The sequence below is a fragment of the Typha latifolia genome, chromosome 2 (genome assembly GCF_019914945.1).
Source record: "Typha latifolia isolate L0001 chromosome 2, TyphaL0001v2, whole genome shotgun sequence".
NCBI classification, from domain to species: domain Eukaryota; kingdom Viridiplantae; phylum Streptophyta; class Magnoliopsida; order Poales; family Typhaceae; genus Typha; species Typha latifolia.
In genome coordinates, this window is record NC_133087.1 from 10,046,777 (window position 1) to 10,070,298 (window position 23,522).

Here is a 23,522-nt window from a genome sequence, read left to right on the forward strand (position 1 = left end):
ATGGGCGGTATAGAAGACTCGGCAAAGAGCGAAAAGGAGATTAAGCATAAAGGGATCACTTTGCTCATTTGTGAGAGTAACTAACTTGGGTTATATTTGTGCATGATTCAGCCTATTTTAGGACCAGAATAATATGGATTAAGTTCCTATTTTTCGTTCATGTTTTAGTGTCTTTTTAGTTTCTTTGACTTAGTAAGTGTGCTGGCCATTTATTGTTGTTTAGCGGTTATTTATTATCTTTTGAGAAGTGTAATCTGTTTAGCCTTGAAAAGGCTTATTTTGGAAGTGGAATGGACATAAACCTTGGTTACGAAATTCTCATCTAAACCATGGTTTAGTGGTGAATCTATCAATTCTTATCACTCACCTTTTTCTCCTTCTTGAGTGTGGCGAATTACCTTAATATAATTTGTTTGTGGCGTTTCAAACTTATCAAACAAAGGCTGTTAGTCCTTCTTTTTTTATTTCTTTCTTTTGGAGCTTATGAAGGCCCATCAGTGACAAATTGATTCCTGTGATCAAGGCCCAATAGATCGATGTGATGAGGTGAGGGCACACAATAAATTGATGCACGAGTTTGAGAGGCGGCTGATAATAATAAGAATAAAAGTATTAAGTAATAAGTAGAGACCAAACAATGAAACAAATGTGTCAATTGCTTGTGTGTGCTTATATTTTGCATAATATGATGCTATGAGAAGCTTTATGTAAGATTACATGGGTTTGAGTATAACTTTGGTATTTTCATATGCTTGTAAAATTTCTATTCATACATGTGAATTATAATTGAAATTTATGCCCTTGGCTATATAACTTATATCCACTATTACAATGTTAATACTTTTATACTTTATATCACTTGTGAGATATTATATGCATTGATATTCCACTTGTTGAGTGTTAGACTCATGTTAGTTCCATCATAATTTTCTATAAATTAGGTAGCTGTGTAATTAGGAGCTTTGTGGATAAATTAGGTAGGATTGGATGGCTGAAGGTAATCGTTATGACATATATGTCTTAATTTTTCTTGTCACGTTGTACTCATTGACTATTTAAGACCTGTGAGGTCGCTACTTTATATTTGTTATAATTTTGGTCATTATTGGCAAGGTATGTATATTGGTTATTCTAGCTACAAGGGCACGTGGGCCTCTTTAGGAGTGAAGCACTTAGGAGTAGCACGTGAGGAGATGGACGTTTCAGTAGACACACTAAAATCAAGCTTGAAATCACGATTCGTCTCAAAAATAAATTCACTTTTGAATAATTTTAAAGCTGAGTATTCTTAAACTAAGTCGAGTCGAGCCAGTCGAAGTCTAGTATTCTAATCAAGCTCGTCTCGAAATTACTTTATGAAACTCAAGACTTGTCAAACGTGGCTCGAATTTAATGAGTGCAGTTTGATTAAGAACAGACTCGACCCAAGCTCAAGTCAAGATCTCCATTGGCTGGATTATTTTGATTGCCCTTTATATAGAGAAGGGCATTCTAGTCATGAAAAAAACTTCTACCCAATTCAAAACCCTAACTCCTCCACGTTATATAAAAGCCGCCGTGTCTCTTCTTCGACGTCTTGCCCTGCCGAAACCCTAACCCTAGAACGTCTCCATACCCTCCATTCCCACCAACCATGAAATTTAACCCTAGGGTATCCAGCTCCCGCCGCAAGTGCCGCAAGGCCCACTTCACGGCCCCTTCGAGCGTCCGGCGCGTGCTGATGAGCGCTCCGCTCTCCACCGAGCTCCGAGCCAAGTACAACGTCCGCTCGGTCCCCGTCCGCAAGGACGACGAGGTCCAGGTTGTTCGTGGCACCTTCAAGGGCCGTGAAGGCAAGGTGGTGCAGGTGTACCGCAAGAAGTGGGTCATCCACATCGAGCGCATCACACGCGAGAAGGTGAACGGGTCGACCGTCAACGTCGGGATCAACCCCTCCAAAGTCATCGTCACCAAGCTTAAGCTTGATAAGGATCGGAAAGCCCTTCTTGAGCGCAAGGCCCGTGGACGTGCCGCCGACAAGGCGAAGGGAAAGTTCTCCGCCGATGAGGTTGCCGCCGCCGCCGCACCTTCTCTCCAGGAGATCGACTGATGAGATGCTGTGGGTTGGTGATATTTTTGCTTAACTAGTCCTTTTGCTATTTCGAATTAGGGTTTAGTTCTGTTGTTTGAGAAAAGGAAGAAAAAAAAGAAGGATTTGGATTGGTTAGGGTTTTGGACTATTTTGGGCTGTTCTCTAAGATATGGTACTTGCTGCGAACTATTATTAATTCGATTATAATATGAGAAATGGTTCTTTATAGCCGTCTACTTCTTGCTGATCAGTGTTCACTTCCTCTGTGTTGTACCTTCTTGCCAATGCTTGATGTGGAAAACTCATGGTAAGGTGGAATGAGGTTGGAAATTTACAAATTTCTTGGTTGTTACAGAGGACCAAGTTAGACATATTGGTGTTGTAGTAATATACTTTTGTAGGGCTTTATTTTGACTAAAAAAATAGATCTTGGGTTTGTACAATGTGGAGCTAGTTATTTAAATCGTTGTTAGTCAGGTGTGATTTTCCTACTCAGCCTTGTTCTTTGATGTGAGTAGTTATCTCATCTTTTAATAGACAAATTCTTGCTCTTATTTCAAACTTGGTTTGTTGGACTGTGAAGCAGTTGATTCAGTTGAATACTCAACTATTTAGCTATAAGAACGCTATAGTCTTCAAAATTTTCAAAGCCCTTGGGAGGGAGGTTTAGAATTACTTTTTTTTTTTAATATGGTGCTCGCTCATACTTGTGCATCGATTAACTCCTGTAGGTCATTTAGTGCTGCCTACCGTCTTTTTGTACTTGAAAGTGTAATTCCTTTAAGTGTTCTATGTTTCAAAGCATTATCTTTATACGTAGTTTACTATATTTTTGCTACATTCACTCATATTGGCTCTTGTTATATGCGCATATTTGTAAATAGTTTATTGTACGTTTTGTCTTGTTTGCTAATTGATTTCAGTTGGTGGGGGATTAAAAATGCCTAATAAATTATATAGAACAGATTGACATCTAAAAGGGGTCAAAGACCTATCATTCAGTGCATCATCATTGTTCAGCATAGTAGTTAAACACTTGTGTTTGCAAGATGCATTATTCAGTGAATGCAATTATCTTCCACCTAGAAATTTCACAAAGTAAGATCTGGTCGTTGTTATTAAGAGGATACGATTGATTGGAAGTTTGGAACACACTATTGTTGACATAACCTTGTTTAGTCTGTACTATATGGTTGTTGAGTTGATGGAGATCGAGATGGTTTTTGCACTTATGTGCGGCTTTGGAAGAAATATGATGTGCGACGAAGAATATATCTTGTCAAACAATAGCTTGGATGCAACTCTTCTTTTATGTTGATCAATTCAATCCTTCCCAGATCTGAATTTGCTATTAGATTGAATTAGTTGAGGCCTAGAATGATGTATGTGGTTTCATTTCATTGTTGGGTCAAGTTGGTTTTCATTTGGCATTGTTTTGGATTTTAGTTTGAGATTATTAGAGACTATTAGGTTTTATCCTGGTTTATTTGAAATAAGATGTATAATTCAAGTCCAAACTAGTCGTAATAGGAATTACAATTTCTATTTATGGTATATTATTGTTGATCTTAAAACAAAGAAGAGTGCAGAAGCTTTCCCCAATTTCTTCGTGTGAATTGTGGGATGACGGGTTGTGAAACTCTTTGGACCGAATTCAGTTATTTCTTTTATAATTTTTCTTGATCTTTGCTGTTCTTTGAGGTTCAGCACTGTAGCATCATAATATTTGTAGTTCTTAACATACTGAGAACCTACAAAGCGACTGAGTGTGGATTTTGAAATGGATCTTAATGAACTAATAAAAAGGATAGTATTTTAACTCATGGTAACTATTTTGACTTCTTTGGAATATTATTAGTTACTTGACTACTATATTATCTTTTTAGTGCTGAATTTTGTTTTACTTCTATCTTTACATTTTACAATTTGCATCTTATATAGTGTAGGAATATTCTCTCAGCATATCATAGGTTCATTGCATGTTAATTTGTGTGGGCATTTGATTCATATGCATTAGGTCTGACTCTTACATTGATCTACATCATATTTGGTGTTAAGCTTAGGTTAGGTTTCCTGACCACCCATTCTGTACTATTTTACAGAAGTAATATGACTGATATGTTGCATGATCTAATTCAAGGTTATTGTTTTAGACAGTGAGGTTAAAGAATTTTTTATTGCAGACACAAAAACTTCACATATTTGGTGTTAAGCTTAGGTTAGGTTTCCGTGACCACCCATTCTGTACTATTTTATAGAAGTAATATGACTGATATGTTGCATGATCTAATTCAAGGTTATTGTTTTGGACAGTGAGGTTAAAGAATTTTTTTATTACAGACACAAAAACTTCATGATGCTCCCGAGCCTAAGATGATCCTACTATCTATTACGAATCGGCTTGATCAGATCTGTAACGGTTCTGGACCGATTTGAGATCGTGATTTTCGAAGAGAATTTTGGAGGATTTAGTTGTTGGATATTGTTGAATTTTGGATATGTTGTCGCCCTTGAAGAGAGCTTTCCAATGAATCTAAGATCGTAATATTTGAATGGCTAAATCTTGAGATATCAGTCGAATAGTGACCGAAGGTCGGATGAATCCTAACTTGTTAGCCGTTATTCCTTCAATGGCTAGATAGGTGCTAGTAGAGTTCTTTTGGTGTGAAGGGGAGAAGTTAACTGTAGAAGAAGGGGATTAGGAGATAGAGAAAGTCGATCAAGGACTTCGGCAGTGGAAGAAAGGAGGTGGGAGAGCGCGCTAATGGCTAGATCAAGAAAGAGGGAGATAAGGGCAACAATGTTGTTCGATTATTCAGAATAATTTTAATTAGAGTTTCCTACACATATTTATAGAGACTCAGCCTTTTGATCCAAACAACCAAATTAAAATCCTAAAAAATTAAAAGTTCGCGTCGTGGTTTGTTCGAACGTGCAAATTCCATTCTCTGTCTTTACGAACGCATGTAGGCGTTCGAATGAGTGTGTTCGAACGTGGGCTATTTGGTACATTTATGGTAGTGGGCTGTTTGGTGCATTTATGGCCCAATACAAAACTCACGTCGCAATAGAAGCATAGACTCTTCTAGTGCCGATCTTCAATGTCCGCTGGTAGGAGGCGTCGACCTATCAACCTTGGTTGGTCCTTAGGGTTTGGCTCGGTTCGAGGTGGGGTTGGCCCGCTTGGAGTTGGCCGAGCTTGTCCCGAATATGGCATACTTGAGGTTGGCGGTCTTAGGTTGCTCTATGCGTTTGATCCACGGTTGTCGACTCCAATGTGGTTCAATTTGGTCGGTGTATTGCCTTCAACTCTCGTATCATTTCCTCCATCATTTGTGCTGCTGAAAAGGCCTTTAGCAAGGTGGTAGGACGAGTAGCTTTGACTTCCGCTTGGATATTACGACAAAGCATGAAAACGAAGGTGCTTTTGAGAGCAGAGTACGACCACCCGTGGACTCGATTACTAATTCTTTCGAACTCCTCTTGGTAGGCTGTCTTTTGGGTTAGCTTCATCAAGGTGGCTTGGAAGTCTTCATAGTTGAAGTGTCCGAAACGCACACAAAGCGCATTGAAAAACTCCTCCCAAGTAGTGAAGGCGCATGTGAATGATGTGCTGCTTGAAACTGCCTCACCGCTACGTCTTCAAGGTGGAATGAGTTCAGAAGCACATTTTGGTGGTCAGGTGTCCCTTAATAGGTGAAGAATTGCTCCGCTCTATAGATCCAATCCAAGTGGTCACCCCCGCTGAATTTAGGAATCAACTTGAACGGTTCGGGTTTCTAGGATTTGATTGCTTCTGATCTCGCATCCTCGGTGAATCGGCTCATATTGCTGGACCCTTGGTTGATATGGGGGCTCCTCCTACTCCTCCCAAGGTTCCTCCTCTGGGTAAGGGGCCATGGGAGCCCTCTGATACAAGGGCGGCAAATCGGCGCGGCGCCCTTGCGGTTCGGCGCGTTGCTGCCATGGTGCAGCCAAGATCGGTCCTTGCTGGACCCGATCATATGGTAAGGGACGATCCTCTAGTCTTCGATAATGTTCACGAGGTGGAGGTTGACGATCTTGTTGGGCAGCAACCAATGGTGGAGCCACAAAAGCCGCAACCCTCGCTAGTTCTTCCTTGTTGTTTCCAGGCAGGATGCCATCTTGATTATCTTCCCCACGATTGATACGCTCAAGTGTATGCCTTGGAAGATTTTGGTTCATGTCCATTAGGGTTGCTTTGATCTCTAACATCGTTTGTGCCACAAGCGCCAGGGTTTGCGAGAGATCTGGAGGGCCTTCCGTTCGTCCTCACAAACTCTGTGGGGATGGCGATCTTGACGGAGCCATGTGGTTCATCTCCATGCCTTGGTCGCTCACTTACTTAGCTGCCTTCAATCTTGTTGTAGCCATGACGGTTTGAGGATCGTTGGGTCTAACATCAGTTGTTATGAACCTGGTTTGATCCAATCGTAACGGCTCCGGATCGGTTTGAGGTTGTGTCTTTCGAAAGAAACTTCAGAAGATCTAGCCGTTGGATCTTCCTGAATTTTGGATCATCTATCGGTTAGGCTGAGCCGTTGGTGCAGTCTGAGTCGGGGCAGATGCTGTATCTAGTGGGCCGTGGGTTTGGGCCGCCTTTCTTCTCTCCTTCGTGCAGATCTGGTTCAGTTGATCCAACTTGGACTCCATCAGAATAGCTAAGGAGAAGGTCTCTTCAGAAGTAGTGGGCCTCAAAGCCTTGACCTCAGCTTGAATATCAGGCCTAAGCCCACTAATGAAGGTACTCTTTAGGGCCGAGTCAGACCAGTTAGTGACTCAGTTGCATATCCACTCGAACTCTTCCCGGTAAGCTCGAACTATTGTTGACTAAGTCAGCTTAGTCAACATGGCCTAAAAGTCCTCGTAACTGAGTCGAACCGATCGCGCACAAATCGCATCCACAATGTCCTGCCAAGACTCAAATGGTCGAGTCCGCGAAGCCGACTAGTACCACCTAATCGCCACGTCCTCCAAGTGAAATGAGGCTAGCTTGGACCTTCGATTGTCGGGCGTGCCATGGTACGTGAAAAACTGCTCCGCTAGATAGGTCCAATCTAGCGGGTCTCCTCTAGAAAATTTTAGAAAATCAAGCTTGATGGTTCGAGCATGGATCCCAAAATGTGGTCTGTCATCACGACCGAAGTGACCTCGGGGTCGAGGCTGGTCTCGTGGGTCATAGGCCCACGGGTTTGGGTCATGTCGCCCCTGAGTTGCACGTGGGTTCGGCTCATTCTGACGACGCAGGCCCACCGGTTCATTCCACCATTCATCCTCGGGCTCGTACTCGTGCTCAAGGTATTGTTCATGGGTTCCAAACTGGTTCGCACGAGGTGGTCGAACCAGTCCGCAAAAATTTGGCATGCCTTGAAAGTTGTGCGCTTCATCTCTTTCATTCCAATAACCTAACCCTAGGGCTGAATTTGGAATTCGGCCTAGGGGTGCCGCCACTAGGTGCATGGGGGGCGGCGGCGGCTGGGCTTGGTCGGGGATCATCGGCAGTCGACCCTTGGCTGGTTCTCGCGGTGGGGAAACAGCGGTGAGCGGTAGTGGAGGGCCAAACTCGAGCTCATGCTCGAGCTGTTGCAGCGACGGTCCTGGTGTGTCGCCGGCTAGTCCACCGACCCCCGACGGCTGCGGAAGGGACCAGTGGCCCCACTGCAATGGAGCAGTGGCCGCGAAAAGCTGCGGCGGAGCTACCCCGACTAAGGGGTAGCTTCCCACGGCTGTGGCTGTCGGGTTTGGCTACCCGACGGTCGTCGGCGGCCACCACTGGGGAGGTTTGCAAGGCCGGAGGGGTCCCTACCGCGGTCGGAGGAGGGGTTGAGGCCTCGATTTGGGCCAGCTCATCTCCTCCCTCACGGGTTGATAATGGTGGCTGCGTTTGGCTTTGTCCCATTGTGGTCGGTGGTGCTGGCAACGCAGGTCGGTGGAGGGCGGCTAGTAAGGCCTCCATCAAGGTCTGGATTAAGTCTTTGAGGGCAGTTTGGATCTCCTTCGCGTTCTCCTTCAACTCGACCGAAAATGCTTTAAAATAAGCGTTTGCCCACGCCGGTGGCTCGTCATCGACCATTGCTGGGATTGGAGGGCGTGCTAGATCAACTCCTATAGGAATGGAGATGAGATCATCGTCCTCCATGGTCGATGCCTCCTCGTTGGCCCTAGAACGCGTGTTAACCATCTTCCAAGGAATGTCGACTCTGATACCAATGTTACGGACCAGATCTGGAACGATCCGTCCGTTGGATGATTATGAAATTTTAGGTGGAGGTAGCCTCTGAGGATTCTAATGGCTCTGGTTTCACCTAAATCGGAGGTTGAGATGAAAAGATAAAATATAATAGTGGAGATAGATCAGAGAGGGCAGAATAGTAATTTCTGACGTTGTGGCGGTCGTCGGAGGGTGGTGGACGACCAAGGGTGGTGGTGGACGGCCGTGTAGTAGGGTGGCTGCCGGAGGTAGGAGGTGGCTAGGGTTTGAAAGCTTGAAGGGGATCTACGGTTATGATCTACTCCTATGAAGATAAAGGCAATCCAACGGTTAATGTAAAAAGATAAGGACGAGAATAATAACTGGCTAAACTCAAAATTCTCTCAATGATGATTTTTATCAACTCATGTTCACCGCTATTTATAGGAGTAAAATTCCTAACAGATCGGATCCACATGCGGATTATCCGATTTATTTAAAATTCAAAATAGAAAGATAAAACTAAGTAACTAATCTCTAGCGGATTATCCGATTTATTTGAAATTCAAAATAGAAAGATAAATCTAAATAATTAATTTGACTCGACTCGACTTGACTCAACTTAACCCGTATGGTCGGATCGTAACAATCTACCACTACCGTGATCACAGAATGTCCTCTAGCCTTGGGTAGATCGTCGATGAAATCTGTGGCGACATCCTCCCAAATCTTCATTAGAATCGAAAGTTGTTGTAGCAAGCCGGCAAGTTTTGCCGATTTCGTCTTCGCTCTTTGACACACCTTGCAAGCCTTGACGTAGGCTTGTACATCTTTCTTCATTCTAGCCCATGTGCAACTCTAGCTCAACCATTCATAGGTATGCAACACCCCCTCATGTTTAGCCATAGGGGTGTCATGGAAGTGGCGCACCAACTCCAAGCACAAGTGACAGTTAGGTGGAACAATTATCTTGCCTTTGTCCACTAAGAGTCCGTCCTTCACCATAATTCCTTGCATAGAGCTGGGATCTTTAGTAAGGTCGTCCAACATCTTCATACTGTCTAGATCTTTCTTGGAGGCCTCCCGCAACAAGTTGGAAAAAGGAAAATCCGGCGCCGAAATCGCTGCCAAGTTGGCTAGATTCGGGCGCCTTGATAAGGCATCGACGGAGCTATATTCGGTCGCCTTCTTGTACACCAACTCGCAGTCGTATCCAAGTAGCTTGGACACCTACCTTTGCTGGGCTGGTGTTTATGCGCTGCTTAAGGAAGTATGGCAAATCGTGAACATCGCCCAATGAGATAAGGCCTCCAATTGGTGATAGCATGGATGATGGCGAGCATCTCCCTTTCATAAATGGATAGCAGCTGTGAATATTCAAAAAGAGCCTTGCTCATGTAAGCCATGGGTCTACTCTCTTTTATCAAAACAACCCCAACGCTGACTCCGGACGCGCCGCACTCAATGGTGAACAGACTGGTGAAATCGGCTAAAGCAAGGACCAGTGCTAAGATCATTGCCTTCTTCAAAGCTTCAGATGCTTCCGTTGCTTTGTCTGTCCATGTGAATGCACCCTTCCACAGTAAGGCCATGAGGGGAGCTACAACCTTGGCATAGTTCACCACAAACCAATGATAGTAGTCGATTAAGCCTAGGAAGCTGTATAGCTCCTTGATAGTCTTGGGCAGCGACCATTCCACCATGCATTTGATCTTCTTGGGGTCAGCTTCCAGGCCATCTTTAGATATGATGTGGCCTAGGTAGTCGACCCTTTGCTGCCCCCATGAATACTCGGAGTCCTTGGCCTTCAATTTATGTTGCTGCGATAGGCCAAGTACCGTCCCAAGATGTTGCAAGTGCTCCTTCCATGTGCGACTGTATACCAATATATCATCAAAGAATATCAGCACATATTGCCTCAAATGATGCTTAAAGATATCATTAATTAAGCTCTGAAAGGTGATATGCTACGGAATGATTCTTTCAAGATCTGGATTTATTGCATGAAGCAGTCCATGCAATCGAGGAAAAATATTCACCAAATATTTTTCCCTTGTTAGAAAATTACAAAACTAAGTGGGATCGATTCTTAACTCACTGATCTACGTGTTTTATATTTATGCCCTTCACAGATTCAAACTGCAATTGGGAAGAAACCATGATATAGTACGGATGATGGTGGTGGTGACGGGTGGAGTGGAAGTCAGGGTTATGGATGATAATGGAGATGAGGGTGGATGGTTGTGATACACTTAGTTAGGATTTTATCTAATTAGCTAAATTTAACTCTGCACAGTTTTGGGAAAATATTTGTAGAATATTTGACACATATCCAAATAATATCAAACTAGTTGGATAAAGTCAACAACCTCTAGATCTACAACTTTGATATTCATGACTTCTCCAGATTCAGAAATATCTATGACAAAACGAAAGCTTAAACCAAAAGGTATTCAGAGAAGATAAGGAATACTGGTTTAATTGGTTTGTTAGAGTTTTATATTGTTTTAGGACTTGTTGGCAAGCCTCTATAAATATGTGGATGGCACCCAACTTTATATTGCTATTGGATTATTGATTTTTTGCCTCCTATCTTCTTTCTAGACTTCTCCTTCCTCCCTCTTCACCATCCTTCCACCTCTATCGTTGGCAAAGTTTCTCCTCGCTTCTAATCTCCCTCGATTGTCGAGCCACCCCTCTTCTTTGGGATCTCGACCACTTCGTTCCCTTCTTCTACTTCCCTTAATTACTTCCACAATCCACCCTCATCTCCATACCAATCCATAACCCTAACATCCACTCCACCCGTCACCACCACCATCACCCACATTATTCCACATTTTCATCCCTGCTACAGTTCGAATCTGCGAAGGGAATAAATACAAAAGTTGTATATTAGGGAGATATGGATCCAACCCAATTAGTTTCGTAATTTTCTAACAATCGGAGAATATCTGACGAATATTTTCCCACGGTTGCACGGACTACGTTCTGCAATAAATTCATATCTTAAGGAATTATTCCGTAGCCGATCTTTTGGTTCTAGATCCTATCAAATTGGTATCAGAGCTTATCAATTTGTATCAAAGCCCTATCAATTGGTATCAGAGCCTTATCAATTGGTATCAGAGCCTAACAGTTTGATGTTGTTTAAGGGATAAAGACGAAGGGGAAGAAGAGGTCGAGATCCCAAAGAAGAGAGAGGACTCGACAAATGAGGGAGATTAGAAGTTAGGAGCGACATTACCAACGGTAGAGGTGGTAGGTTGGTGAAGAGGGAGGAGGGAGATTAGTGTACAGATAAGATACAGAGGCAAGATATGACCTACAAAAAATTTATTTTAATGTGACCTACAAAAAGACTCTAACTAAGTGTATCCCCCCAACCGCATTCGAACGTGCCCCCAACCGCATTCGAATGTGACCTACAAAAAATTTATTTTAATGAAAACAAATAACTAATAAAATAAGAAAAGACTCTAACTAAGTGTATCCCTCCACGCTTCCCCCACCTTGTTCTCAAGGTGAAAAGTCGGGAAAACACTGTAAGATATTCGTCTCCAACTCCCATGTCGCCTCATCAAATGGTTTGCCAAGTAACTCGACTAGAACCTCCATCTCTAATCTAGTACCATGACGTCGTCGGTGCCTAGCAAGTACACGGATTGGCTCTACGATCTCTGTCCCCTCTAATGACTCCGATAGAATTGATCTAACGATCTCATGGTCTCCAATCTGCTCCCTCACTAATAGAACATGGAAGATAGGATGCACTCTCGACCCCTCAAGCAGCTCTAAATGATATGCAACCAGATAAATACGCTTTAACACTCGAAACGGACGAAAGTAGCGATATGCTAACTTCTGGTTTCGCATTGGACGCAAGGTCACATGTCGATATGGTTGCACCCTCACGAACACCCAACTGCCAATGTCGAACTCCTACTCCCTATGGCTACGATAATAAACTTGTTAATGCAATTTTGAGCAAGTTTAAGATGGGCACACAACCTCCACACAACCTCCCCGCAATCTTGTGGCGTCTCTATCTATGAAAGCTAAGTCCACCTTCGTTCGATCTACAAAGGCCACTAGATCATAAGTGCGTAAATGTCGGAATCGTGCGCCCATACACCACCTGGAACGGAGTCATACTAGTACTGCTATGGTAGGCGGTGTTGTAAGACCACTCCACCCATGGTAAGAACTCCAACCGTTGTCTCAGCATCTCTCCAACAAAGCACCTCAAGTAATGCTTAATGCCTCGATTGACCACCTCAGTTTGACCGTTCGTCTTTGGATGGTAGGCTAAACTAAAGTTCAATCGAGTCCCTTGTAAACTGAAAAACTCCATCCAAAAGTCACTCATAAATACACGATCACAATCTGAGACAATCGTGCATGGCATGCCATATAACCGAGCAACATCTCTAACAAAAATTTTAGCCACTGACTTGGATAAAAATGGATGTGATAATGCAAAAAAATGCGCATACTTGCTCAACCTATCAACCACCACAATAATAATAGAATAATCACGTATCAGCGGAAGACCTTCTATGAAATCTATAGAAATGTCTTCCCAAACACGGTCCGGTATTGATAGAGGCTGTAGTAATTTGGCCGATTTCAATGTGGTTGCCTTAGCGCTTTGACAGACTTTGCAAGCACAGACAAAACTTCTCACATCTTGCCTCAATCCTGACCATCTGCAACTTTGAGATATCCTCTTATAAGTCCTCATGACTAGCCTCTAGAGTTTGGTGTCCAACAATTTCTCTCGCAATTCATCATTTGCGGGCACCCAAATGCATATGCAGTCCAGAAGCAAACCACCTCGATTCTCCAACTCTGGATGGCGCTACAGATTATCCAACACCTCGTGTAACAATCTCAAAACATCCGGGTCAGATGTACATGAATACCTCAGCTCATCAAGAAAAGGAAATGTGGGTGAAGAATAGGCTGCAAGATCGGTGGTATCAGATTGGCATGATAGTGCATCTGCCGCTCTATTTTTTGTTCCTTTCTTGTATTGTATTTCATAATCATACTCTAGCAATTTGGTGAGCCATCTCTGCTGTGTCGGATTGTAAATACGCTGTCCCATAAAGTATGGAAGGCTCCTTTGATCGGTTCGGATAATGAATTGTCTATCGAACAAATAAGGCCTCCAGTTTGTTACCGCATGCCGGATTGCCAACATCTCTCTCTCGTAGGTCGATAATTGCTGGCATTTTTGTGATAAGGCCCTGCTAATAAAGGCTATGGGACATCTTCCTTGCATTAGTACAGCTCCTATGCCAACATCCGATGCATCATATTCCACAATTAACTCTTTTGTGAAGTCCGGCAAAGCTAGATCTGGTGTCGTCGTCATTACTATTTTTAGTTTTACAAAGCCTGTAGTGGCTTCATCCGTCCATCTAAAAGAGTCCTTATTCAGCAAAAAAGCGAGAGGAGTAGCAATCTTGCCATACTCGGTGATGAAGCGGTGATAATATCTAGGCAACCTTAAGAATCCCCGCAATCTTGTGGTGGTAGTAGGGATCGACCAAGCGGTCATGCATGCTACCTTTTGAGGATCCGCCGCTACACCTTCTGCTGAGATGATGTGGCCTAAATACTCCACTTGAGTTACTTTCCATAGGCACTTAGACTTCTTAATCTTCAGCTGGTTTTACTTCAACAAATTCAGCACATCCTCCAAATGTTGCTAATGCTCCATTTTAGTCTTTCTATACACCAAAATATTATCAAAGAATACCAAGACATACCTTCGCAGTAGAGGCCAAAATTTTTTATTTATGAGGCCTTGAAAAGTAGCAAGAGCATTAGCGAGACTAAAGGGCATTATCTATAACTCATAGTGTCCGTCCGGAGTCCGAAATACAGTCTCCAATAGCAACGTCAAACCCCACAGTCAGTTCAGCATCCAAGCCCAACTTCCTCTCTAACCTCTCATCTAGAAAGTTGTGTGTACTCCCGGAATCGAAGAGGATGTGCACACAATGCTTTATAACTAGTCCATCCACCTGTAATGTCCTCGGCGCAGAAGTACCCGAATATGCATGCATCGATATTTCAGCTTGGATATCTTCTTACGTGCCCTTCTCCACGGCCTCATAATGGACCTCCTCTGCACACTCTCCATCACCAACAACCTCATTGTCCTCCTTGAGGCCGTCGATGAGCATCACACTCCCGATCGGTTTGGAACACTGTTAACTAGGGGTGAAACATTTATAGCTTCGAAAGCAAAGGCCCTTCGCTCTTCGCTCATCCACCTGGGCAGGTGTGAGAGTTCCAATGGGGGGTCTTGTGCCTCCTCTAACATTGGAAGGTCTCAAAGGTGGTCGTGGTCGAGTACTAGCAACCGCTGTCTTTGAACCCGTAGAATTTCCAGTCGGCATTCTAGGCACAAACCACCCATCTCAGTTGCCCTAACTTATTTTCGCTGCCATCTTGAAAGCCTTGTGCATTTGCTCCATCCTCATGGCCTTCTCACGGGCCTCCTCAAGAGTGGTAGGACAAAGAGCATGAACATTCACCTATATCTTCTCCCGCAGCCCTGAAATGAATGTGCTCATCAATGTCGGTTCAGGCCAAGGTGGTTCGCAACGACTACTAACTCTTTCAAACTCTGCTTGGTACTCCAATACGGTCATCCTCTGAACCATCTTACTTAATATGGCAGCAAAATCTTCATATAGCCACTGTGATAAATCTGCGTGAAATACAAAAGTCAACCCAACTAGTAAATCCTCCACTATGAAAGGTCGATCGATACCAATGTAATACCGTTCCTTGAAGGTGAAAGCTTGCTATCTAGATTTGTGTGTCCTCTAGTGTCTCTTGACAATCAAAGTATTGTTCCACTTGAAACACCAAATTCATCAGATCACCGTCTTGGAATTTTAGAAAGTCCAAGCGTGCGGTTCTCTCTCAGATAGCATTGTCGGGTTCGCAAAAGATCCTTAGTTCATGTCTAAACCTTTGTGCTTGTTGATCTCCTTCTCTATATCCTCGAGCATGCCCATCACCATCTCCGAAGGGATCAACATCATCCTCTAAATACCAATCCTCTTGAGTTCCACCATTGCCGGTCTTAGGTTGTGTATCGAAGGTAGAGGATGATGTGTAGGAATAGGTAAAAGAGGATCATTGATATTAACATGTCGCACCTGGGCATGTGGGGTATCGCTTCGGTGAGGTCCCACCGTTGGTCCTTCTTGACGCACCGATCTTCGTCGAGGAGATGACGAAGCCGATCAGTTCATGACATATTCCTTTAAAGCATTATGATCATTCTAAATTGTGTCAACCCTATGTAGCAATGTTTGGAACATGCTGCTAAGTTCTTCCACTAAGCCCATGTTCACACCCATGTACGTTGGCTGATTCGGTCCTGCCGTGGTCACTCCAAAGGAATCGGCCTCACGGTTAGGGTTATCGTGGATTTAGCCTTCCCTCGTTGGTGTGTTCTACATTGATCTCCTTGTTGATGCCATCTTCCTTGTTTCCACCATCAATGGAGGTCTGAGGTTCGTCTGGTTTTGATACCAATTATAGGCTATGGAATGATTCCTTCAAAATCTGGATTTATTGTAGGAAGCAGTCCATGCAATCGAGGAAAAATATTCATAAGATATTCTCCCATAATCAAAAAATTACAAAACCAACTGGGATCGATTCATAACTCCCTGATCTGCATGTTTTGTATTTAGCAGATTTGAACTGCAACTAGGATGAAAATACTATATAGTGCGGATGATGGTGGTGGTGACGGGTGGAGTGGATGTTAGGGTTATGAATGATAATGGAGATAAGGGTGGATGGTTGATGTTGTTTAAGGGATAAAGAATAAGGGGAAGAAGTGGTCGAGATCCCAAAGAAGTAGAAGAATTCGATAGACGAGTGAGATTAGAAGGTAGGAGAGACCTTACCAATAGTAGAGTTGGTAGGTTGGTGAAGAGGGAGAAGGGAGATTAGGGTAGAGAGAAGATAGAGAGGCAAGAAACCAATATTCCAATAGCATAATGATTTTGGCTTCTATTCACACTTTTATAGAGGCTAGCCAACAAGCCAAATTAATAATTATTAACCCTAATTCTAGTGGACTCTTGCCAATCGCGTTTGAACACACAAAAGGCATTCTCTGTCGATCCGAATGTGATGCAGACGTTCGAACGCAGCATGCGAATGTGCCTGATTGAGTTGGAATGCGTATTTCATGTTCTCTATTTGTGCCAACATGATGCAGGCATTCACAAAGGCATTCAAATGCGCCCCCAACTGCATTAAAATGTGACCTACAAAAAATTTATTTTAATAAAAAATAACTAAGTGTATTAGAGCGAGAGATGCTTGCTATTTTGGGTGCAATGACAAGGTGGAGACCATATTTTATTTGGATGCAATTTGTGATCTGGATAGATCAGCGAAGCTTACCTTATTTTATGGGGCAACGAATTCACAGACTTGCATAGCAGAGGTGGGTCACCAAGCTATTGGGATATGACTAAGAGCTGTAGTACAAGAAAGGAGGGTAGAATAAGGCAGTGGATGCGCTATTTTGACAACCCGAACCGGCCAAACTAGTGGGTTCTAATTATGCCTATTTTTCTCTTCTTAGATGACAAGCAGTAGGTGCTACTGACCCGGATATCTTGAGGATCTTGTAAGAGATAGAGGATGACCCTACGAGTCATCCTGGGCTTGTGAGCATTGTAGGATTGCTATTGGACTGTGGGCACATTCGGATACCCGCGAACGTGGGCTTGTGACGAAGAGTAATGGAGCATTTTCAATCCACCCCTGAGGCAGGAAACGAGAGACTCCTACGGACTCATAAGAGACTACCATAGAGTTGTACGTGGCCTAGAGTACAACAGTAGTTGAAGGCATTTGTGCATGCTTGCGAGGTATGCCAACGGGCAAAGACTGATTCACTAAGACCAGCGGGACTACTCCAGTCCTTGCTTATTAAGGGCTTGCCTTCTGTGAGCAGGTACTTAGTCATATTCATCGTGGTAGACAGGCTAAGTATGCTCACTTCTCAGCCCTATTACACCCATATTCAGCAAGGATGGTCGTAGAGGTGTCCGTGCGCAACATTCCCAAGCTTCATGGCATGTCGCATTCGACTATATCCAACCGAGATCGAGTCTTCATTAGTGGTTTTTGGATAGAGTACTTTGCACACTAGGGTACCCGGTTGGACCTCAGTTCAACCTATCATTCACAAACAAATGGCCAAACTGAGGTGGCGTACCGAGGATTAGAGCTGTACTACAGTGCTTTGTGGGCGAGAAATCGAGGAGATGGCTTGACTACTTGTCATGGGCGGAGTGGTCCTACAATAACGCATTTCATAGCACCATCAAGATGACACCATTTGAGGCAGTGTATGGTAGACCACCACGTAGCCTGAAGACATACGACCCCGTGGCATCATTAGTGAGGACAAAGATAGAGTTAGAGCTGGCAGATTAGGATGTAGTGCTACGGAGGCTACGAGAGCACATGACAGCAGCCTAGAATTGGGAGTTAGAGTTCGAGGCCAGGGATTTTGTTTTCGTGCGAGTTCAGCCATATCGGCAAGTTACTCTATGTCCGGTACGCAACCCTAAGTTAGTGCACCAGTATTTTAGACCATTCCGCATATTAGAGCAAGTGGGACTAGTAGCGTACATATTAGAGTTACTAGAGGGATCTCGGGTTCATCTTGTGTTTCATGTATCGCTACTGTGGGTGAGAGTAGGGGCGGATCTGGCTGTGGGCACAGATATACCTGATCCAATTGAGAAGATACAGGTATTCAAGCCAGTATGCATGTTGGCAAAACCGAGGCAACGCTAGGAGGGGCGACTAGAAACTGAGATATTAGTGGAATGGCTCGGATGGAATTCTGACAAGGTGACGTGAGAATCTAAGGAGGACATCATGGAATTCTTTCTAAACTTCTCACCTTGAGGTCAAGGTGGCGGAAGCATGGTGGATTGATATAACTAGAGCTAAATCAAGTTGTATCGGAAGGAATAAATTTGCTTAAGAAAATAAGGCTTTCTGCCGGTGAGCGTTCGAATACCAAAGACTCGCGTTCGAATGTACCATTCGAACGCTGACATGTATTCACAAAGATAGAGAACATAATTTGTGTGTTTGAATGCTTGCATGCGTTCGCAAAGATAGAGAATGAATTTTGCGCATTCGTGAGTGGAGGCACGGATTCCTAGCGTATTTTGATCTGATTCATAGCATTTAAGATTCAGATCTGCACGAGATTTGGGATCCGTGAGTGGAGGCACAGATTCTTAGGTATATGATAAAGGTGATGATAGAGTGGAGGCCGAGTAGTTGTTAGAGGTAGCTCGATAATAGATGATGGTGGTGGTGATTTGTGGATGTGGATGCGATAGATGGTTGAAGGCTATAATTGGCCTACAATTATGGTGAAAGCCATACGAGAGGTAGAGATGGTTAAGATAGAGAGACGAAGGGGGGAGAAGTAGGCCTGCCCTAGGGACTAGGGGGTTGGCGGAAGAGGGAGATTAGAAGCTAGATGAGACCTTGCTAATGAAAGATATGGCATTGGTTGGTGAAGGAGAGAGATATAGAGGCCGGTGGCCTAGTTGAGAGAGATGCCAGGGCAAAAGCCAATTAATCTTTCATTCCAAGCATGCCTAAGATACAAGCTATAAGGCCCTATTTATAGAGATTAAATCAAAAAATATAAAACAAATTTAACCAAACCAGTCTTCTTCATCTTCTTGGATTAACCCTTCATTTTTCTACAGATAGATTCTGAATCTGGAAAAGATATAATTACCAAAGTTATAGATCTGAAGGTTAGCGATCTTATCCAACTAGTTTGATATTATTCTAATGTATATAGAATATTTTGTGAATATTTTTCTGAAACTGTGCAGATTTAGATTTAGCTAATTAAATTAAATCCTAACATATTAAGACTTTGACTAAACCACATAAGAATAATAAATAAGGTAACTAGACTTTATCTATCAAGTCCAATATCTCTTGAGGTGATCCGATCTAGTTTGAATCACATCATTCCACCATGCTTCCATTCACCTTATCCTCAAGGTGAGAAGTAGTCCTTGTCTATAAAAAGACGTATGTTTAGTAACCTCGAAATTGCCTTCATGATAGGCTACGGAAGAATTCCTTGAAGATCTAGATTTATTGTAGGAAGTAGTCCATGCAACCGAAGAAAAATATTCACCAAATATTCTTCCATAGTTTGAAAATTACGAAACTAAGTGGAATCGATTCGTAACTCTATGATCTACGATTTTTGTATTTATATACATCACAGATTCGAACTACAACAGGGACGAAATTATGATTTAGTACTGATGATGGTGGTAGTGATGGGTGGAGTGGATGTTAGGGTTATGAATGATAATGGAGATGATGGTGGATTGTCGATATAGTTTAAGGGATAAAGATGAAGCGGAAGAAGTGGTCGAGATCTCAAAGAAGAGGGAGGACTCGATAGACGAGGGAGATTAGAAGTTAGGACAGATATTGCCAACGGTAGAGGTGGTAGCTTGGTGAAGAGGGAGGAGGGAGATTAGGGTAGAGAAGATAGAGAGAAGATAGGAGGCAAGAAACCAATAATCCAATAGTATAATGATTTTGGCTACCATCCACACCTTTATAGAGGCTAGCCAACGAGCCAAAATTATAATTATTTACCCTAATTCTAGAGGATTCCTGCCGATCGCGTTCAAACACACAAAAGACATTCTCTATCGATGCGAACGCAATGCAAGCGTTCGAACGCGCATTTCACATTCTCTATTTTTGCGAACTTGATGCAAGCGTTAGCAAAGCTGTTCGAACGCGACCTATAGAAAATTTATTTTAACGAAAATAAATAAGTAATGCAATAAGAAAAGACCCTAACTAAATGTATCACATTACTTATAACTAAATCATTGCACATAGCTGAATCATCATATACAGCGAGAAAGAGCACGTAGCTCAATGGATGCCTTGACCCTGCATCGTTGGGTATCACTAGAGCTATAACCTTACCTCACAAATATCTCTTTATTATCGTCCTAGTTTGATTTGCAAATAAAGCAGTTTAATCAAATGAATGCTTCACAAGCTAACGACCTTAGGTGTAGACTACTAATATAATAATACTATACAATACACTACACCTTTAATCTTGGACTAAGTGAGCGAAGGGCACTATCTATTCGGGACTAGACTAATAATGGTATGTACAAGTGGTGCAATATCTTCTATCATACAATTTATATCCTAGTCATCAAGGTTTACATATATATCGTAGATGTATGCGTAGGATTATATCATGCAAATGCTATGTAGTAATTAATAATGAGTAAGTAATAAAATACACATACAAGTAATATGTTGACATAAAGATATGGAAATTATATTATCAAACATTTACAATACCCATCAACTATTATAAGATGTAACTTGCCTGAAATGTATCTGGAATATGACTAGCTCTCCTCAACAGTTGGACTCCTCCTAAGTCTTGAGATCCTCTTCGCGCGTTAATAGGTCTAACAATTCATAAAAGTAAAAATAATGTAGAAGAAAGACTAACTTATAGAACTAACTATCTTATTGCATAAATTAAGTTTGACTCTCTAGGTACGGATAGGTTTGACTTGGTCTTGCATTTATTCTTCCATATTTATAATATTATTTTATATTAATTAAATTGGGTCATTAATTTGAATTATACCTCATTATAAATGTCAAAGGCATTAATAATAAAATCGCAAAGATTAACACATTTAAACTATCTAAACTTTAGTTCTGTATTATCCTAAATTTATATTAATAAAAATGATTGGGAAAAATTCTAGAAGGATAGCTAACATAAATAAAAAAAGAAAATAAAAGACTGATATTGGGCTAGCCTATAGTCCACAGCTTGGGCTCAGCTTAAGCCCTATCCTTGCATTGCATTGGTTGAGGAACTGGGTAGCGGCTACTTGCAACCCACTAACAAAGGGGTGTACTGAGCTCAAAGGCCCAATCCATATCTTGTAGTGGGTGTGGGCTGCTGGCCTAACTGTAGCTCGTTAAATTAAGGGGTGGACTAGGCCCAAAGGCCTAGTCCATAGATGGCTTCGAGGAACTGGCCAAGAGAAACGAACAAGATCACCATCGCTTGTAGTGGCCGTATGCAAGCCGAATAATCGACAGTGGGAGGCAACATGGTGTAGCCACCCACGTGCCCCGTGGGTGTCCAAACATGGTACCTAAAGCAAGAGGATAAGGTGGCGGAGCTTTCCAAACCAGTGGGTGGTCAACCCGAAGTTGCCAATCAGCGAATTTCTCCAGTGATGACAAAAATAGAAAAACTACAATCTTAACTATTATTACAGGCAAAAATCAAATTAACTACATTGAGGAGTGATACGATTCGGACTTCACCAATATCGTCTCGAGCATGGGTATAATTATGGGTGTCTTTTCTTATTATTTTAGTGTTTATTTCAGAGAAAAATAAATTTTTTGTAGGTCATGTTCAAACGCAGGTGGGTGCGTTCGAACGCACTTCTAAACGCTTACATCAGGTTCACAGAAATAGAGAACATGAAATGTGTATTCGAACGCGATCAAGTGCATTCAAACACCTATATCATGTTCGCATTGACAGAGAACACTTTTTGTGCGTTCGAACACGTTCGACCCCATTCGAACGCGTTCGACCCCGTTCGAACGAAGTTGACAAAAACCCACTATTTCTATGGTTAATAATTGTCATTTTTGAATTATTTGGTTAGCCTCTTAAGATGTGGATGGCAACCAAAGAGCTATTATTGAATGAATTGAGTTTTTGCCATAATCTTCTTCTTCTCCTTCTCTCTCGTTCCCTCATTCCCCAGCTCTGCCACTTCTAGCCTCCCTCGATTGGCCACTCAGCTAGTCCCTTAGGAGCGGCCCACTCCTCCCCCTTCTTCAAATCTCTATAACCTTGTCCTAACCCTTTCATCATCCATAATCTCACCATCACCACCTTGCTCATCGGTGCCACCCTATTATCGTTGGCATACCACCTCTATAATCACCTAGGATCTCATACCTCCATCCACGGATCCACAGACAGACTGCTTGGTGTTTGTCTACTTATCTGATGATAACTCCAGATCCCGTCGTCCAATTTCCAAGGCTACAATATATCAAAATTTCACGTTGACCTAATGGTTATAATTTTTGGAATCCTCTTCCAAAGTTTCGTGCCAGATCTTGTCCAGATCTGAAAATGGGGTAGATCAAATCTTAGCCCAAGGAGAGATTGTATAAAGGAGGTAGGTAACTAAACTACGGTTAGAATAATTGTTTGGATTGGCCCAGCGGTGCTCTAGTAATCCGCGGCCTTTGTTGAGCTCTTCGGCGACATGAAATAGAGAAGAGAGATGGAATCGAAGAAATAAGGCTGCTAGGAAAAAGAAAGGTTTAGAGAGAGAGAGCTAAGGTTTATACGGGAGGTGATGTGGAGGGAGTGGAGTGTGAACTCCACTTCAGCAACGTGCGGATCTCCTCCACCTCTCGTGACTGATTGCAAGAAGCGAAGGAAGAGACGAAGGGTTCACTGCACATACTTAGCTTGTGCGCTAAAGATTGAGTGGAGTGCATGTGCTAGCATGTAACACTAAACATTTTTAAGGTCGGTGTTACATGTTTCCCATTCATATGCAAAACATAGAATATTTTGGAGGAAAATTCTTCCTTATTAGGTGAGACTGGGTGTGATTGAAAAGATGTGACTATTTTTCAAGCTCATTGTCCTCATCCTCGTCTTCCTCCCTATCATTTAAAAATAAATTTGTAGTGCAATTTATTTTTTGATAAAGAGCACTACAAAAATTACAGTGCAAATTTTGAAGTCTTTGTTAATCTTTATACTACGATAACTTTTATTCACTATTTTGCTCATATCATTTCATTTGAACTTAGATCAATATTATATTATATGCGTTGGAAAGATTATTCAGTCATCTACAACTTTATATCTAATGAGTATTTTCAAATTCATCCAATTCAGAGGTTTAATATTTAAATTTTCAACTTGAATAACAAAATTATCTTTCATTCACTCCTTGTCATAATTTTCTCATATAAACTCCGATTGATGTTATTTTATATACGTTGGAGAAATTATTCAGTCCTCTACAACTTTATCTGTAAATTAGTATCTTCAAATTTGATCATTCTTGA

General features: G+C 42.3%; 2 protein-coding genes across 2 annotated transcripts; one reads left to right on the plus strand and one right to left on the minus strand.

The window, feature by feature from the left end:
* The first annotated feature begins 1,524 nt into the window (after nt 1-1,524).
* LOC140782647 (large ribosomal subunit protein uL24y-like) lies at nt 1,525-2,297 on the plus strand. Its single transcript, XM_073129336.1, has one exon. It carries the CDS (start codon nt 1,634-1,636, stop codon nt 2,087-2,089), a length of 456 nt encoding a protein of 151 aa, XP_072985437.1. The 5' UTR covers nt 1,525-1,633; the 3' UTR covers nt 2,090-2,297.
* A 7,247-nt stretch (nt 2,298-9,544) lies between these two features.
* On the minus strand, nt 9,545-14,479 carry LOC140781933 (uncharacterized mitochondrial protein AtMg00860-like). Its single transcript, XM_073128244.1, has 2 exons — nt 14,388-14,479; nt 9,545-10,157 (listed from the first exon to the last, which is right to left on the minus strand). The coding sequence occupies exons 1-2, from the start codon at nt 14,477-14,479 to the stop codon at nt 9,545-9,547; spliced, it is 705 nt and encodes a 234-aa protein (XP_072984345.1).
* Nucleotides 14,480-23,522: the final 9,043 nt, after the last annotated feature.

Bases quoted from the DNA above. Each gene is read 5' to 3' on its own strand.
- LOC140782647 (XM_073129336.1), top strand. From the start codon at position 1,634: ATGAAATTTAACCCTAGGGTATCCAGCTCCCGCCGCAAGTGCCGCAAG.
- LOC140781933 (XM_073128244.1), bottom strand. From the start codon at position 14,479: ATGCTCATCGACGGCCTCAAGGAGGACAATGAGGTTGTTGGTGATGGA. The intron at 10,158-14,387 runs GTAAGAAGATAT...ATTGGTATACAG, and splicing joins GAGGCCGTGGAGAAGGGCAC to TCGCACATGGAAGGAGCACT.